The sequence below is a fragment of the Pleurodeles waltl genome, chromosome 8, assembly GCF_031143425.1.
Source record: "Pleurodeles waltl isolate 20211129_DDA chromosome 8, aPleWal1.hap1.20221129, whole genome shotgun sequence".
NCBI lineage: Eukaryota > Metazoa > Chordata > Amphibia > Caudata > Salamandridae > Pleurodeles > Pleurodeles waltl.
The window spans coordinates 1,361,719,618-1,361,739,485 of NC_090447.1; the positions used below are offsets into that span (position 1 = coordinate 1,361,719,618).

The 19,868-nt window shown below is 43.7% G+C and overlaps 1 protein-coding gene across 3 annotated transcripts in view; it reads left to right on the plus strand.

Annotated features, from left to right (window-relative positions):
- The window catches only part of TRPC6 (transient receptor potential cation channel subfamily C member 6), a 401,605-nt gene that overhangs the window by 123,362 nt on the left and 258,375 nt on the right, over positions 1–19,868 (plus strand). For all 3 annotated transcript variants that reach the window (XM_069202381.1, XM_069202378.1, XM_069202380.1), the window contains exon 3: positions 6,485–6,649. In XM_069202381.1, coding sequence (XP_069058482.1) covers positions 6,485–6,649 — 165 coding nt within the window. The remainder of the gene's footprint in view (positions 1–6,484; positions 6,650–19,868) is intronic.

Below are 19,868 nucleotides of genomic sequence, written 5' to 3' on the forward strand. Positions count from 1 at the left end.
ACACATCCTCCTGGACCTCTCCTCAGCCTTCGACACCATCTGCCACCAAATCCTCCGAACACGCCTCTTTGATGCAGGAATCCGTGACAAGGCCCTGGACTGGCTCGCCTCCTTCCTCGCCCAAAGAACCTAGAAAGTTTGCCCCCTCCCTTCCAGTCCCCAGCAACCAAGATCATCTGCGGGGTCCCCCAAGGGTCCTCCCTCAGCCCTACCTTCTTCAACATTTACATGGCCCTACTCACCGACATCCTCCGCCCCCACGGAATCACCATCATATCCTACGCAGACGACACCCAGCTCGTTATCTCCCTTACCAGGAACCCCACCACCGCCAAGGCAAACCTCCATGCCGGACTCCTCGCCGCCGCCAAATGGATGACAGCAAGCCACCTCAAACTCAACTCCAACAAAACCGAAATCATCATCTTCGGCCCCAACAGGACAGTATGGGACGACTCCTGGTGGCCCACCGCCCTAGGACCTCCCCCAACACCCTCCACCCATGCACGCTTTCTCGGCATCATCTTTGACTCCTCTCTCTCCATATCCCAGCAAATCATCTCTATAACCTCCTCCTGTTTCAACACCCTCTGCATGCTACGTTAGACCTTCAAATGGATCCCCATAGACACCAGGAAAACCGTGAGCCATGCAGACTAGACTACTGGAACGCTTATTACGCTGGTACCACAGTCAAGCTTCAAGAGAAACTCTAGCGGATCCAGAACGCAGCTGCACGACTCATCCTGACCCTCCCACGCCACAAACACATCTCTGCCCACCTCAGACTCCTGCACTGGCTACCCATCACCAAAAGGATCACCTTCAAAATCTTCATCCATGCCCACAAATCCCTCCACAACACTGGACCAGTCTACCTCAACGAAAGAGTGTACTTCCACACACCCACTGGTCTCCTCCGATCGGCTGACCTCGCCCACGACACAGTCCTGCGCATCCTTCGCACCACCTCTGGGGGCAGATCCTTCCCCTACCTCACGTCCAAGAACTGGAACTCCCTCCCCACCAACCTACGCAAGACTCAGGACCTCCGGACCTTCAGAAAACACCTCAAGACATGGCTTTTTGAACAGTAAATCGGCATCCCCCCTTTTTTCTCCTCCCCCCCTCCACAGCGACTTGAGACCCTACTGGGTGAGTAGCGCGCCTAATATTTTTTTTTATTCATTGATTGGTTGATTGAACTGCAATTGTTCTGTAGTCACAAAACAATCATACATGGGACTGTGACTCGCAATTAGGAGGGGACACCCCTTCATAATTGTGAGTCACAAACCCTTTTTGTTATTTGGTAAATAGAATACTGAATCACAAAAATGGGTCTGTCCATCCCAAATAGCATCCCAAATAGCATTTTTCAAGTCGCAAACAGCCGGATTCGCCGTTTGCGACTTGAAAAATGCTTTGTACACCTGGCCCTTAATCTTTACATCAGTCTCTGTACGTTTTCAGCTCTGTAAAAAGAAAACTGTTATGATGAGCAAGGCTTCATGTTAATCACTATTGCTGGTAAATGAGGGCAGCATTAATTTTCCTTTAAGTACATCTTAGTATGTACTTCAGTACATTTTAGCACAAAGCCTAAGCCAAGCATTGTTACTTTTAAATGACATAGAGAAGTGTGTGTGCTTTATGTGCCTTTCATCAAAAGCTTTGGATTTAACATTACATGTATTTTGAAAAATAGCTCCAACAACATTACCAAACTGGGCACCATATGTTCATGTCCAGGTAAGTGTAGATGTGGGGTACAAAAAGTCTGAACACACAGTTGCATAAGAGGATTCATAGTTGTCACTATAAGAGTCTTGTTATATTGCAGGAGAGACTTCTAACAGGCTGTAGCTCTCCTAAAGCCACTGGAGCAACAAAGAAAACATTTCAGTAAAATAACTTCACTTTTAAACACATATGAATGACACTTAACTTAGGGTTCTACTTTTTTATAACAGAAGGGCCCTCATTAGTAGTGGCATCTTAATTCCAATGGGAATTACCAACCTTGTCAGAATTGTAGCTTTTCAACTATCATATGGAGATTTAGGCTCCTAGTCACTTCAGCTGGTTCTTTGTGAACCCAAACAGAAGGTCTGATCACTATTCGCTATAGTCAACTTTTAATGAAGCATTGAGGAATGGATATAACAGACCAAACAAACATGCCACTTTGACGTCAGGCTTCTCTAGAAAATACAACGGTTCCTTCAGAAGAATAAGGTGCTAAATCATTCTGACATTCTTCGAGCCTAAGAGTGACAGATGAAGCATCATCTACTGTGATTTGCTCAGATCAATTAATAGGACAGCATCAAAAAACTCCAAACAGTGCAGCTCTAATAGCAACATGAAGCCCCGAAGTATTCCATGACGCTCATGTTGAAACTGTTTCTGGATTTCTTTCCTGAACACATCCCGCACAATTGTTTTCAAGACCCTCTGGTACTAAGGACTTAGGGCCAGATGTAGGTAGGTTGAAAATTGCGACTTGCAATTTGCGAGTCCTTGCGACTCGCAAATTGCAAGTCGCAATTTGCTATGCAGAAAGGTGTCTCAGACACCTTCTGCAACTCGCAATGGGGTCGCAAAGACCCACCTCATTAATATTAATGAGGTGGGTCGCAGTTTGCGACCCCATTGCGAGTATGGGCACTCACGGGGATGGTGGCCTGCTGGAGACAGCAGACCACCATGTCCGTGACTGCTTTTAAATAAAGCAGTTTTTTTTTTCTATCTGCAGCCCGTTTTCCTTGAAGGAAAACAAGCTGCACTTAGAAAAAAAAACGAAACCTTTTGTTTCTGTACTTTTCAGAGCAGGCAGTGGTCCATAGGACCACTGCCTGCTCTGAAAAATAGTTTTTGTGATCATTCACAAAGGGGAAGGGGTCCCATGGGGACCCCTTCCCGTTTGCGAATGGGTTACCATCCACTTCAAGTGGATGGTAACTGCGAGTTCATTTGCGACCGCTTTTGCGGTCGCAAATGAATTTGCATAGAGTTGCAAGTCGCAAATAGGAAGGGAACACCCCTTCCTATTTGCGAGTCGGAAATGCATTTTGCGACTCAGATCCGACTCGCAAAATGCATTTCTGCATCGCGGAGAGGCTTTTGCGCCTCGCAAACGGCGTTTTTCGCCGTTTGCGAGTCGCAAATCCTTTCCTACATCTGGCCCTTAGTCAATAACCAGAATGAGTCAGAGAAACCAAGTAGACTGCAACCACCTCTCAACCCATGGCACCTTACTTGAGGGAGATTCATTCTAGGTAGCAATCAGTCCTATGAGATCTCACCTGGATAATTAGAGGATCCCAGATCCTCTTTCATCATAGAAATCCACACTCAAAACAATAGGAAAAGTGATATTTATTTGAAACCTAAATCCTAACATAGTGCATAGAATATGAATAATAACAATTATAAAAACAAACAAAGTAGTGGAAACAATAGTCACCAGGGGAGTGAATAATAAAAAAATATTGTAACAGCATGATTTTTTTTAGAAAGCTTCTGTACCTCAATGTTCCCAACCCAACCCCTCATGCATTTCATCTAAACATAGCACCAAAACGTGTCTGTGTCATGGTTTACTCATCGCTTATGGCTCGGCCAACTGGAACTGCAGGATGGTCTCGATCCTTGTAGGTCCTGCCTTGACCAAGGGTATTCCTAGGATTATTTTATGATTAAGTGAGGAGATCATATCAAAAGAGACATGTTCCTGATGTTTTCCGAAGCATAGTCATAAGGTAGGAGTAGTGTTGATGACAGGACCATAAGCGAATAGATATCCATCAACTGGATGAACTTGCTCTACAATGCCATTAGATATTCAAGGAATCTTTTGTTCCATAGCCCATGTCTCATCCAGATAGATTCCACTGGCTCCACAGTCTAATAATGCCAATGCCCTTTCTTCCCAACCATCTGGTAACTACGGTTTAATAGGTAAAAGAAACAGGGCAGTTGCATCTCCTTGGAAGAACAAATAGAAGGTAGCTCAGAGAATACCGTCCCTACCCTTCTCATAGAGGACTAGAATTGGCAATTCCCTGAGACTTCACAGGACGGACTGGGCAGGTACGAAGCAAATGGCGAGAAGCTCCACAATAGAGACATAATCCTTTTCTTCATCGATTTTCACATTCACTAGCAGTTAGAGGACCATGAGCGGCGTCTATTTGCATAGGTTCTTCTTCTGTAGCTTCTCTCAATTCAAGTTGAGGCTCTTTGGAACGATGGATGATGGTACGTGGGTTCCATGCATCAGATGGTCCACGATTCTTTCTCTTTTCCAATTTGTGTTCCTGTAGATGATACTCTATGGAGAGTGCATTAAACTTCGTAAGTCTTCCACTCTAGCTGAATGTACCAGTTTGTCTTTTATCTCTTCTCTATGACCTCTACGAAAAAGGGTTACAAGAGTACGTCCTAACAAAGTAGTTTCTGCTGCCAGTTGTCTAAAGAGTGCAATATATTGTAGAACATCCTGGGTACCTTGCTGGATATAACATAAGGCTTCCTCAGCAGACGCCTCCAGTCCCGGGCGTTTAAACATTTGTTTAAAGGCAGCAACAAAAGCTGAATAGTCAGACAGAACAGAATCATCGGAAGCTACCAAAGGAGTCGCCCAGGCTAAAGCAGGACCAAACAGGGCACGTATTAAATATCCCACTTTAGTTTTATCATGTGCAAATTGGGACGGTCGAAATGTAAAATAGACTGTCAGGGCATCAAGGAATTCACCCAACTTGTTGGAAATCTCCTGAAAAACGTGGCCTATTAGCTGAAACAGTGGGAACATCTGTTGTTCGGGAAACCAAGGCTTGTCTTAAAGCCACATTTTCATTTTGTAATTGTTGCAGTTCCTGGGCTTGTTGTTGGAAAGTTATGAGTAGCGACTAGTTGGTTTCTGCAGCAGCTGTCGAAATATTCTCCATAATGTTTGACAAAATCTGTTTTTTTGGGTGCTGCAATCTGTCACGGTTTACTTGTCGCTTACGGCTTGGACCAACTGGAACTGCAGGATGGTTTTGATCTTTTTAGGTCCTGCCTTGACCAAGGCAAGGGGAGCCCTTTCTGGTAGCCATGGTGTTGCTGACAATTGTACGTCAAAAGGCAGTCCGTGCTCTCCAGAAGGAGTCCCAGAGCAAAAACCCCAAAGGCGAAAAACCTCTATGACTGGACCTCCCTGGAACAGAGATTAAGCACAAGAAAAAGGTAAGTCTTCCAGTAAAAAGAAAACAACGCTCAAGGAGAACAAGAATCCCACTCCTTATATGCCCTAAAACAGGAAGTGACATACAGGAAGGTAAAAGTCTCCATGTTGGATTGGGAAAAGGACTGTAGGAGAAAATAGATGAAGACGCCATCTTAGAAAAGGAACTTAATGCATGCAGGGAAAGGGGTAGAAGAAGGCCATGCTGGGAGAAAGAAGAACATGGCTCCTATTTGGAAGAATGAAGCAAAGAAGAAAAGGAGAAAGAAGAGAAAAAAAGACAGAGAAAAACCAAGTAAACACCAGGTAAGTGAGGGGTGAGGGAGGTCACCCACTTCTCGTCATATGAGACGCTTTATCAGAACGTTATTCAACACCTGTAATACAGAAAACAGTACGAGAATGGACTTTAGGAGGTATAAAGTCAGTGCTTTAAATGGGCCGGTACTGTCCGGTACTGAGTACCGGCACTTTTTTATTTTGAGAGGGAGAGTACCGGCACATCTCAAGAGAAACGTAATACTTTTAATAGGAGAGTACCGGCACTTCAAGGAAACAAGCAGGTACTCTGGCACAGAGTACCTGCACTTTATTTTTTCCAATTCAAGAACTTGAAGTGTCAAGCCTTTCTTGAAAAGCTTCAAAAATGTAAAACGCACATATGTGCACAGATTAATAAATCTATACATAGTACATTTGCATAGAAGCATGCGCACACCCATGTGATTTAGTCAGTGCATGCACTACTTTCACTCACAACAACAGAAAACTCAGTTACTGGATTTTAGACAGCACCTCTACCTATCTATATGTTAAGTTGATCTCTGCTAGCTTTGTCCTTTACTGATACGTGTCACCCTCTGGCTCGAAACTGGAAGCATTTGTTCAAAATATAGATTAACCTACATTAGATGCTTTTAAATTCAGGATACTGTATTCATCTTTTTCACTTCACAGTGTGCGAATGTGCATTATTCGGTGACATTTTGAAATAGACTACAGAAAAATGCTCTAGCAAGATATAGCTAAAATGTCAAGGACAAACCTTTCCGCAGTATAAGGATGATTAGAAATCTCTTGGTCACCATATTTTGGTAGCACGGTATTCTGGAACGGATATGAAGATAGAGTATCACATTTATGATGTTCTTATGATGTTCTTAAAAATGTTGTTTTCATTTTATGCAATGCACTACTCTTGCAAATTATTCGTGCTTGGGTAATTAATCTTGCTTTATTTTTCATTTACAGTTTGTAGCGCATCCAAATTGCCAGCAGCAACTTCTTTCCATTTGGTACGAGAACCTCTCAGGCCTTCGCCAGCAGACCATTGCAGTGAAATGCCTTGTTGTTCTGGCTGTTGCTGTGGGATTGCCATTTCTCTCCGTTGTTTACTGGGTGGCACCCTGCAGCAAGGTTAGTTTACAATGATAATATCTGCCCTTCGAGCGTCCTATTCTGCATGCACGTTTCCAACATCGAGAGGGAACTAATGTTGTTTACCAATTAAGAAGTAGTGACTCACTTCTGAAAGGTTGAGTAACTCATCTGTTTATGCGTAATTACTCTACAATTAGGATTAGCGACAACATCAGATTTCATTAATAGATTATAAAGAATAGTTTATTGACACCTCGCCAGAATTTCTGTTGTTTGTTTTGTTCTCCTGTCAGCCCTTGTAGTTTTGTGTTGTCGGTCGGAGTATCTACAATCTAGAGCATTTCGATCGATGCTCCTTCACCTTAAGTACTTTATACAAACTTGCTTATGGTCTGTGCTCCCTCCAATTCCAGTTACCTCAGACCTTTCGCCCCCATGGAACAGGAAATTGTTGGCTGCGACACTAATCAAGCAGTCAGTAAATGTCACTCTCCTACTTCTGTGTTAAATCCATGCGGACATTTCAGAAGCCTAGAGATGATCAGCGTCATGCAGCAGACAAACCAGGAATAGGATGTCATTTAGAGATTAGAGGATGCAGATTGCCCTCTAAAATGAGAGTTGCTGTTGGCAAGGAAGTGCCCCCTGCATGGTGCACAGCTGTGTTCCCCTGTCCTGTGTGTACATCAGTTTGTATATGGTATCCTTGTTTTTATTTTGGCCCTAGTCTAATGGTAATTCAATTTGTGCGCAGAGGCCTAGTCCTGTCCGTTATCACAAGTGAGCTGTTCTTGAATAGACAGTGGAGAACTGTCCCTGTCATAGGTTTAGTGCATAGAGCAGTCTTGGCAGCGTATCGTGATTTGTGAATATGTAGTTGTGAGTAGACCTTTACAGCTGTGGCATGGAAGTGAGCGTCTACTGGTCAACTTGTGTAAAGTTCTGTTTCTATTGTTTACACAGATACCAGTGCTAACATCCCATATATATTGTGCATGTTTGTGTATGTGGTCTGGGTGGCACATGCATGTAAAGGACAGCCAGGGTAATGGGGACCTGCAAGATCAATATTTGATGCCCCTAGCCTGGCCTTTGCACAAGATGAAGGTAGGGTTGTTTTCTCAGACAGCAGTACAGTATTCCTAAAGTTCCTGAAGCTGGAGACTTTGCTGACACTATAACAGTTGGTTAGTCTTCTTGAAGGACAGTCATTTATTAGATGGTGGAAGAGAATGGTAGGACTGAAAACGTGGTAAATGGGACCTCCTAGATGAGTCCAGACATTTTGTAATTCCATGATTACACTTTCAGTTGGCTGAGCACAGCCAGGTGCAGAAACCACAAACCTCTTTGTGCCTCTGTTGTCAGTACTGCAAGATGGAGATGTCACTTAGTAGAAGAACCACCCCAAACTGGTTCTGCAAGTACAAACAGCCTGCTTTCAATTTAAAAAAGTGGCAGCCAATGACCCATTTATTTCAAGTTCTCTATGACCAAGGAAGGGAATGTTCTGAAGAGTACTCAGAAAACTGATGTGCTACCAGAGCTGGTGTTTACCAGCCAGCTACCTGAAGGTGAGAGGACAACATCTGAATCTACAATCTTTACTATAAGAGCTGATTAGCTGTTCAAAGTGTCTAGAAGAAAGTCTGCCTTCTGAGAGAGGGGCGGTTCCTGTCAGCCATACAGGAGAAGTGAATCTTCGGAGGAGTGAGAATCAGCATACCTCTGTGTTGGGATTATGCAAGGAGAGGTAGACCCAGGTGAACAATCTGTATGCCCCATTTCAGTAGACATCAGACCTTTCACTCAGGTTCCTGGGGGGGAGGAGGACTCTGAGGCTGCAACATGGCCTAAGCTGCTGTGCCAGAACAGAATTTGCTGTGTGACCTGAACCACTGTGGCAGAATCAAAGCTGTGGCATGACTTATAGCATTGTGCCCAAATGGAAGCTACAAAATGACCTGAATTGCAGTGCCAGAATCTAAGTTGCAGCATGATCTAAGCTGTTGAGCCAAAATAGAAGATATGGCTGTACCTGTAGCTGCTGTGGAACAAAGAGCTCATGGCATGACCTGTGCAGCATTCTCTATCTTTTGAGACCTGTGTTTGGCCTGGATGACCGGCACTGGCCTGTTCATGGCTGTCCTTTCCCAAAACTGGGCTGTGCATGACTGCACCACCCAAACCTTATTGACTCAAGCTGGGCCTCATAAAACACCAGCTTATCCGGCCCCTGTGTGATCCAGGGACTCCCCAAAGATACATCCATGTCTGGAATGAGCTGCCCCAGTAACTAGAGATCACAGAGTAGTTTCCTCCCAGGAGACAAACAACCCGAAAAGGCCCTGTGTTCTGCTTTCCTGCTCTTATCTCATAACCAAGCTTACAGAACCTCTCTGGAATGCACTTCTGAGTTTAAAGAAGACATTTATTGTTATTATTTCTTCACCACAAGGTTCCTGAGAGACGAAATTAGTAGATTGGAAGCACATGTTCAAAAGTAGTCACAGCAATGAAAGCAAAATATATCAAAGTACTTCTCAGTTACAATGTACACAGCAAATACATGTGATTATATTATAGCATAACTTCAAAGCAAAGAATAAAAGTCAAAATTCATCACCGTAGGGCCTATAGCTCAGCTTCATCTTTCTGGGGTCTGCAAGTTGATGTCTCCGGTCAACCGCGAGAAAGAGATTTTCTACCCAAATGGGAGACAGGCAACTGACGTCTCTGTACCTGTCTGAAGTCAAGCAGATTCAATCTACCGCTGCTGTAGTCCAGAGTCATCCTTAAAAGCAAACTCAGTGTGAGAACCGAAGAAACTTGGAGAGTGGCCAATTCTCCCAAGCTCACTCGTTCTCAGACTGGATTGCGAGGTAAACACAAAATCTACGTGCTCTTACCATCTAAGGTCTGGTGTGAAAAACACAGCTTGGTCTACCATGTGGAAAAACACAGCTCATCTGCAATGTCTCAACTGCAATGTCTAACCCCATTTGAAAGCCAATAGGCAGCTAACCTAAATATCAAATGTAATGTCTAATGTCATGTCAAAGCCAATAGGCAGCTAAACTGAATACAGAATGTAATGTCTAACGCCATGTCAAAGCCAATAGGCAGCTAAACTGAATACAAAATGTAATGGCTAATGCCATGTCAAAGCCAATAGGCAGCTAAACTGAACAAAACATAGAATGTGCTACTGGTGAACATTGAGCAACTAATATGCGTAGTGGTGAAACACAAAGTCATTGGTCAAACACAATTAATAGCATCACACCCTGATGGGAAATTGCTGGCTTGAGGTCTCTAAAGCAGGAAATGGCATGCAGAGGAGGAAACTGTCGACTGCCTGAGTGCATTAACCGTACCATGGATTCAGATAGCTTGGTTAGTAAAATCAAAGTGAACTACAGTGTGCATTAAGAGACTAACGGGCAAAAGAGGAAATCATCACCTGAGTTTAAACACAGTTGAGTTTGACCCTGGAATTGAACCTCCTGATCCTTAAGGGAAGAACTGTGTTCAATAGCAGCAAACAATGCCGACAAACATCACTGCCCAGGGCACTCAGTTGCATCTGATTCCTGTTGTATGCGTTGTAGTATGCAATAAATTCATTTTCTTTGTGAAGTCAAGCACTGGACAATCATTATTACGCTAAGGAGTATTTGGTGAGTGCTGAGCTCGAACACTGCCACAATACCTCCCTTAGAAACCTGGGTGCTAAAGGGTTTGTACCATGCTTAGTTTACAGACCGATAGCATAAAAGACCCTGGGAAATGAGAGGCAAATAACCTCAAACCCCACCGTTGGCTTCCAGTAGCCCCTGCTCGTCCCATGCGCCTGCAAGCAGTGTCTGGCACTAAGGCCTGATTTCTATATTGCAGAGAGGGTAGTCCTTCGCAATGGACTACGGAGTTCCCTGCCCACCAATACTGTATAGTGGTCCACCCACCAAATGTAATTGTGAAAAGACCTTAAGTTTGACCATGGTGGCAATTACTCTGAAAAAATGGCTACATTTTGGTATATAGAAATTTTTAACTGTTCTTTATCGCCACCTAGAACCTTGAAATAAGGAACAGTAAAACCATTCTAATGCTCCCCTGCATTGGGAAAAGCCTTTTGTGGTGAGTAGAGCATTACCGTTTTTCTTTTTGAAAAGAAGCAAGAATACTGTTTGCTGCACTGCTGCATCCTTGTGACACAGCCCGGCAGCAGACAGTAAAATAAATTAACAGGAACCGCCTTACAGGCAGTTCCTGCCAGTGCCTTCACAAATCACGGTCTACTAGGCATTTATAAATCTGGCAGGCAGTCCTCCCTCCAGGGCAATAGAGTAATTTACTCTGTTGCCCAGTGAAAAGATCTGCAGAAACCGGAAGCGGTGAGTACATGAGATTTATTGTGCTCGTCCGACCGGAAGGGAGGCTGACAGCAACTGCCATCCGCACTGTTCTCAAAATAGATTCTCTCCTTGTGAGTGTAGCGCGAGGTGCACCCACGAGGAGTAGACATTACACATCCCCCTCCTTATAATTTTTGGTAAAGACAAACAAATGAAGTACAAACACATAAACATCCCATAATAATGAGTAAGCATAACAAACTATAAATCAATTTGCAAGGCAAGCTCACTGAACCTCCTGGGAAACCTTAATTTTGTTTTGTCTTGCAGAAAAGGCCTTCTGTTCTGCAGGGAAGAAGGTTCTGTAGGAACATCAGCAGTTGACTCATGAACAAAACGCTTTGAATCAATCCACCCCGGAACTGTCATTACTTTGTTTCTATTCCACATTTCCATCACTTAACAACAACGAGTACTCATACACTTTGACAACTTTCAAAGGCTTGGAAAACTTGGAATCACACTTATTGACTTTGCCTCCCTTCAAAACACGAACCCAATCACCAGTCGCAGAAACATCACCCACACCTTCCCAATTGACTTTCTTCTTTTTAACACCCTTAGACACCAGAGCTTTAAGCTTCGTTCCCCTCATTGCTTCAAATGGGGATAACCCTGTTACAGAATGCGGAATCGTGCGGTATGACAAAATCAGACCTTTCACAGCTTTACTCCAGCTTACCCCACTACTCAAGGCTAATTGCAGATTATCCTTGAAAGGTTCTTTTCCACCTCTCAACCAGACTGTTGCTCTGGAGATAATAAACAGACGTTCTAATGTGTTCCATGTCATATCTTTCTGAGAAATCAGTCATGACATTAGACACAAATTGCAACCCATTATCAGACACAATAGTTTCTGGTACTTCTTCAGATTCAAACAAATCAATCAAAAACTCTACTACAACATCAGTCGTGACATTTTCCATACACTTTACTATAGGCTATCTTGAAAAGTAGTCAACCACTACCAAAGAATAGTTAGGTATTTTGCCTAAAGCATACACCGGTCCCATAATATCAATTGTAACTTTCTTCCAGGGTCTGTCTGATTTGTCCAAATCAATAGGAGGTTTGTTTACAACTCTCTGGGACTTGCCACTCCACACACATGAAATACAATCTCTGATGTGGTATTCCACATCCCTTTCTACACCGGGCTACCAATATTCCGACCTCATACGACTCTTGGTTGCACTCATGCCCAAATGTCCTTCATGGGCAAATTGTAACACCCGCCCACGCAACCCAACAGGAACCAAAAATTGTTACCCTCTCATCATTAAGTAATTTACAACAGATAACTCAACACTCACTTGGCCGAAATGTTCCGCATCCGCAGAAGCACTTGCTCTTGCTGGCCAGCCTTCTCGTACATATTTCGTACCTTCCTGCAAAACTAGATCCTCCTGTATAACCCTTAACCACTCATCATGTGAAATTCTTCCATCCGTAACACGACAAATATCCACGTTAACAGTTGCTACCATTTCCTCATGTTCCTCATCCACTTCTACCTCCTCATTTGAAGGCAACCTGGATAAACAATCAGATAACATGTTTCTTTTACCTGGCATGTACTGCAACATATAGTTATACTCCAACATCCTCATCACACACTGGGCTATTCTGGGAGTAGCTCTGCCTGCACCTTTTGAGGAAAAAACATCAGTTAAGGGTTGATGGTCAGTCCTAAGTACAAAACTTGTACCCAATACATATTTTTTTAAATAATTAACACCCCACCAACAAGCAAGAGCTTCTCTTTCAATGTTGGAGTAATTCTTTTCTGCATCTTTCAAAGGTCTGAAAGTATACACAATGGTTACCTCTATGTCCTCTCTCACCTGTAGCAATACGGCACCTAGACCAACAGAACTGGCATTCGTGTTAATAATGCTCGGATCTTTCGTGTCAAATGGTTTGAATGCAGGTGCAACCACAATCAACCTTTTCAGTTCCACAAATTCTGATTCACACTCCTCACTTCACATGAATCGCTCCTTCATGCACATCAACTTCCTCATACACTTTGTTTTATCAGCAAACATACGAATGAATCTCGAAAAGTACTCAGCCAAACCCAAAAATGATCTAAGCAGATCCTTGTTACCTGGAGAACTGGAGAAGGTGCATTCTGAATGGCTGACACCAAGTTAAATTTAGGAGATATGCCATTCTGGGCTATCCTATGACCTACATACTCCACCCCGGGTACACCAATTTTGCACTTCTACAGTTTGATAGTTAGTCCACCATCTCCCAAAGATCAAGCACTCTCCTCATGGGAGAATCATGCTCATTACGATCTCTTCCAAACACTAAAATATAGTCTTGGAAATACGTCAAAGACTGAACATTTTTGAGCAGATGATGCATGGCCCTCTGGAAGATGGCGGCCACAGAGGCTAAAGCAAAAGGCATGTGCTTGAACCTAAACGCACCTTCAGGAGTAATAAAGGATGTTAGTGCTCGAGAAACAGGATGCAGTACTATCTGATGATAAGCAGATGATAAGTCCAGAGCGGAAAACACCTTGGCCCCCTTTAACATAGATAACATTTCACCAATATTGGTCAAGGGGTGCCTAACAACCCAGATGGCTGAGTTAAGATCTCCGAGGTACACACATAAATGCAAATCCCCATTACCCTTCTTTGCAATAACCACTGGAGCCAGCCACACGGATGCTTCAATCTCTTCGATAACATCCTGATTACACAACTTAGCTAGTTCTTGATGCAATGGTTCTCTCATAACAACAGGAACAGGTCGAGGCTAATGAGCCATGGGAATGGCTTTTTGTTTCAATATAATTTTATGCATGAATCCCTTTAGTCTGCCCAACCCCTTGCTAAAGACTTGTGGGTACTCTTCCACAAAAGTGTGATTCTGAACAGCATTTACTTCCGTGTATGCACCAAGAACTTGTTCTGGGTGGTTAGGATCCAGGCGAATTCCCAGATCCGTTTGTTGTGGCCAATCCAACAGACTAGCGCCATCTTCAACAAAATGTACCTTGAATGTAGAATTCACACCCTGAAACTCCAGACTAGCCTCCATGAATCCTACCATATCAATAGGCGTATTTCCGTAGGCTACTAAGTTCACATCAGGAGGTTTGATTTCTCGATGCGGAAATTTTGACATGTGCTCTTTCCCAATTAAGGTATATTGTGCACCTGAATCAGTCATCACTCCCATATCCACACCATCGATACTAATGACACAATGAGCACCATTCCTCCTCACACAACCAACATCCACAATTTGCAAAATATACTCTTGACCAACATCTTCAACATCGTTACCCTCCACAGAATTCACCACCCTCTTAGGTTTCCTATCAGCAAATTGTCTTTCCTTGCATACACATGCAAAATGAACCTTAGTTTTGCACTTCCGACAAGTTTGGCCGATTGCAGGATAACGTGGGTCAAACGCTAAATGTCCCTTTAAGCAACATTTGAAGCATGTTAAGTCACCCGTTTCAATTGATTTTTTAAATGCATGCAGCTGATCCGTTCTTTTGGAGTTGGCTCCATCTAGATGAATAGAGTTCACTGTTCCTGACGGAGTTGAAAATTCTTTTAAACCTTCATCAGTTATTTCTGCTCTTTTCAGTATGTCAGTTGCTAATTGTAAAGTTAAATCTTGCGTGTTGAGTAGCTTTTCATGTATTTCCTTGTTGTGAGCCTTTAGATCTAGCTAGTCCCTTAGCATTTCTTCCTGGAAATTTTTGTGGTTGCACGAGGATGCCAAGGCCCTCAACCCGGCCACATAACTTTCCACCGATTCACCAGGTAGTTGAGATTTCTTTAGGAACTTAAACCGCTCCACCACTACATTCCTTTCCTTGACAAAATGTTCACCCAACTGCTCAATAGCAAGGTCATACTCGTCTCTGTCTTCTGAGTCTTCATCCCCCATATCAGGCAAATATTTTCAAATGCGCCTGCCCTCGGCTCCTAAGCAATGTTATAACATGGCAAGTTTCCTAGAGGATGTGAAAATATCACCACCAACAGCCAAAATGTACGCCTCAAAACCTTAATTCCAATCTTTCCATGCCGTGATAGGTTCACCAGGAGAATTAAGGAAAAATGTTGGAGCAGCAAATCCCTCCTTCTTAAAATATATGGCTGATTATTTCTTTTTATTAATGCTGTTTTTTTTTATTATGGCTGAAATATGAATGTAGGGACAAAAACGCACGGTTTTTATATAGCAGACAGCAACAGAACTGAGGATGTCTTCTAATAAACACACATGCATTGGTGAAAACTTGAATCAAGGCAGGTGGTCCATGGTTCCCTGAAGACGTGCTGGTTGCCTAGCAACAGGGTACACAGCTGATAACATGCGTATGCGACATAGCAAAACAAATCAACTCAGCTCCACCAGAAATCCCTTGCGGGGAATGAGAAACAAACTCACACTCAAAGGAAAAACTTGTGACCAATTTATAATAAAAATACTTCAGATTTTAATGTAATTTTTAAGACCAAAATTATGAAAATGTGCTAAGTACCTTTTGAGATATGGATTTTTGAAGTTTAATAAAAAATAATATTTTTGTGCATAATTACGCTCCATAGGAATCAATGGAAGGTCACCTTTAAAAATCACACATTTGCTATACCAAGTTCTTCTTTTAAAGGTTGGTCGAAGTTGTCGGTGGACATACTTTGCCAGTTGGAGAAGTTTGGACAGCTCCCGGTTCCAACGGAAGCAGCGGTGAAAGGACTCTGGAGCTGGTGCAGGGCCACTGCAGTGGACCGCCTGGAAAAGGTCTGTGCAGGTAAGTTTAGAGGTGGTTCTTTGGGATCCCCTTGGAGTGTTGAGGTTGCAAGGGGTGGGGACCCTTAGGGCACAGCAGGTTCTTCATTGCAGGGCGAAATGGCGAGTCAGGAGCTACACGCAAAGGTGCCCTTTGGATCTGGAGGTAAGTCAGCTCAAGTGTCAGATTGAAGGACAACGGGACAACGGGGATACTCTGGTAGGAGGTCCGGGGTGTTCCTGAAGTCCCTCAACTGGGGCTTCCTCCTTGTCCTTTTTCAGCCCAGGGCGCACTGGATTTCCTGGTGTCCGATGTCAGCTAACCAATGCCCACGGTATTGGTACAGTTCGACTACTGGGGGTGCGCAGTGCCATCAAACTTGGCACACTTGCAGGGTTTGTCCTTGCAGTCATTGGTGTGTCATTAGGTTCAGCTGTAACTTCTGTTCGGGAGTAGCAGCTGGTCAGTGAAGTGATCCTCACTGGTCAGTGAAGTGACCCTCACTGGCTTGCAGCTTTCTTCTTGTTGTAGAGTGGTACATCCACTCTGGAGGGAGTTCCTGGGTGATTTTCAAAGCCTGGAAGTCCTCTGGGGCTCTTTAGATTTTTTCCAGCTATCCAGCAGCTCCTCAGTGGCGATTGTCAGGTCCTGTGTGCAGTAGACAGTGTTTAGCGCCTTTTCTTTGTGAAGCAGGACCGCAGTTCTCGTGCCGTGGATCTTCTTGTTGCCGGTCTTCTTTTTGTCCATCAAATCTGATTATCTTGTCTAGGGATGCCCAATAAATACTGAATTCTTGTGGCCATTTTAGGGGGAACCTGGTAGTGCCCAATGGGGCACCTACCTTTGGGTGGCTACACCCACTACAGTGACTACTTCCTGTGAGAAGGGTCACTTCCCTATTCCTGATTGGCTATTTTCCTTCCATCCAAGATGGAGGAAAATGAAATGGAGTGTCCACCCTGCGGACAACACCTTAGGGGTGGTGCATGCCAGGTGGGGTGACTCCTCCTACCCTGTGTGTAGTTTCCCACCCTCACTCCCACCAAAAGTGGAGGTTTGCAAAGGGGTTGACCATCTGGGGGGCGCAGTGTCATCAAACTTGGCACACTTGCAGGGTTTGTTCTTGCAGTCATTGGTGTGTCATCAGGTTCAGCTGCAACATCCATTCGGGAGTTAGCAGCTGGTCAGTGAAGTGACCCTCACTGGTCAGTGAAGTGACCCTCACTGGTTTGCAGGTTTCTTCTTGTTGCAGAGTGATACATCCACTCTGGAAGGAGTTTGTGGGTGATTTTCAAAGCATGGTGGTCTTCTGGAGTTCTTTAGATTTTTTCCAGCTGTCCAGCAGGTCCTCAGCGGCAATTTTTGGGTCCTGGGTGCAGTTGGCAGGGTTCAGCGCCTTCTCTTTGTGCAGCAGGGCCACAGTTCTCATGCAGTGGATCTTCTTGGTGCTGGTCTTCTTTTTTGTCCATCAAATCTCATTATCTTGTCTAGGGATGCCCACTAAATACTGAATTCTTGTGGCCATTTTAGGGGGACCCTGGTAGTGCCCAATGGGGCACCTACCTTTGGGTGGCTACACCCACTACAGTGATCACTTCCTGTGAGAAGGGTCACTTCCCTATCCCCGATTGGCTATTTTCCTTCCATCCAAGATGAAGGAAAATTAAATGGAGTGTCCATCGTGCGGGCAACACCTTAGGGGTGGTTAATGACAGGTAGGGTGACTTCTCCTACCCCCTATGTAGTTTACCGCCTTCACTCCCGCCAAAAGTGGGGGGTTGCAAAGGGGTTGGCCATTTGCTGCTAGCAGAAGGCCTGGGTGTCGAGTTTCAAAGGCACTAAGCCCTTTGAAGCTCACTGCCAGGGCAGTGCACATTCCTGAGGGAGGGGGTGTTAGCACCTGCACCCAGGAAGGGCATTGTTCTACAAACCAGAGAGATGGGTCTTTCCTCCAAGGTTTGTAGATTGGTTGTCTGGAGGTGACAGGCTGGATAAGACCAGTCAGCAACCATGCCAGGGTAATTAGATTTTGCAGGGGGCACCTCTAAGGTGGCCCCTGGGTACATTTAGGGATACATCCAATACTGGTACATGTTTGGATTTATCATTCTGAGTTGTTTTATACCAAATAAACCAGGGTTCAGAGTGGCCATCATGTAGCTGGCAAACTCGTGTTGACCAATGTCTAGCACATGTATTAAAATTGCTGCTCTCGTCCCAGGTTTAGCAAGGACACAGTGGGGGCATATTGCTCATGAAGCTATGCCCTCACCTACGATATGGTGCACCTTGTCTTAGGGCTGTAAGACCTGCCAGAGGGGTGTCTTACCCATAGTATATACAGTGTAGGGTGGCCATGGCACACAGGCAGTGTGCCATGTTGAGTTTGTGTTTTAGGTTTGCACCAGTACACCCAGCCTGCAATGGCCCTTTATGGCGGCATAATCAGTGATGCTGCCCTCAGGGGCCTACCCGTAGTACCACATGCCCTGGGTTCCTATGTACCTTTTACTAGGGACTTATAGTGGTAGCGAAAGGTGTCTCCACTTGTGACAATGGAAAGAGCTCTGGACCAGGGAACCTGGTTAGCAGGGGCCCTGGGCACTACAATTTCTAGACTACATCATACATCAGGCAAAACGGGGGGACTAATGATGTCAAAAAGAGGCCTTTTCTCACACTAGACCTCTTATATGGCCTTTCCATTTTTTTCTCAAGATAAAGGGACTTTGCTCCACTTCTTGTAATTGGAACCACAGAAAAACATTTTGTACTGCAGCCAGTCAATCAGAACACTCATGTCCACGGTCTCCGTTACGAATCTACAGACCATGGACCATCATCCATTAGGAGTTGGATAATTTTTTATTTAGTGCATGGATGGTCCTCAAACCGACATTTGAGAATTAAAGGTACATTTATTTCTAACTCTTTAGCCCTTTCGAGCCTCCCCAGAACAGCTTTTAAACACTGATTTCTTCAAAACTGTTGAATGGACTTACAACAAACGTAGGCACTTCTTCAAGTAAAATTCAACTTTCGTGAGAAGTTTGCTATCAGAGAGCAAAGATTCCTACTGGAATTAAAATGCAAAAGTCACTTTATTTGATACTCCTTCTTTGTACCTGTCCCAGTATAGATCTGCACGACATTTAACATGTCAAACCTTAATCGAGTGATTTTGTTTTTATTGAAAAGCTTTGTGCAGATTTGTCAAATGGTACCATAGTTATTAAGAAAATGAGGAATGTGTTTTGAATGGAAACTCTGGTACAGCCCTAAGGCCACAGTTATTAACACCATCCTTTTAATGTATATATTTTACTATTTATACTTTTTTTCAAAGACAACATGCAGCTGATGAGGCATATCTAGCTTTTTATGTGTCAGAACTAATATGCCTACTATGGCCATTATTTATTTAGCTCACAAACAAACATACAACAACCTTCAAATTAAGAATGTGATGCCAGGTTCACAATGTGTGACAGGCTAGTTAGCCCTCTTGTGTTTGGTCTGTAAATATTCCGTCCGACAGAATGCATTGATCTTATAGGAAACACAGCAACTCTTTTCTCATGTATGCTTTAGTGTCAGGGAGCTGCCTTTGTAATTCATCTGTGATATTTTACTTACCTTACCCTGATTTTCGAATAAAGGGTGCTGTGTTAGAGGTCCGATTCACAATTTTCAGATTATTCAAAATCAAGATCTACCTCTCAGTTTATATCAGTTCTGGATTTTAGTAGTAAATAATTTTATTGTTCAACTTTCAGCTTCCCATAAATTCTTGTCATTGGGATTGAAAGAGACACACTTTTCTGAACCGGTTCTCTAATCATAAAATTATCTTTAAAATTACAGTTACTAGAGTGTCTTCTAGACATTGTATGTATGCATGTATTGGTATGGATGTACAAATGCTATTTTGCGATTTGGTAATATATTTACCGAATAGCAAAATAGGTCTATGAGTCGCATTTAGGAAGGGCCGCGCCAAGGGTGTCCCATCCTAATTGCGAGTTACAGTGAAATATATGATTGTTTTGCGACTGTG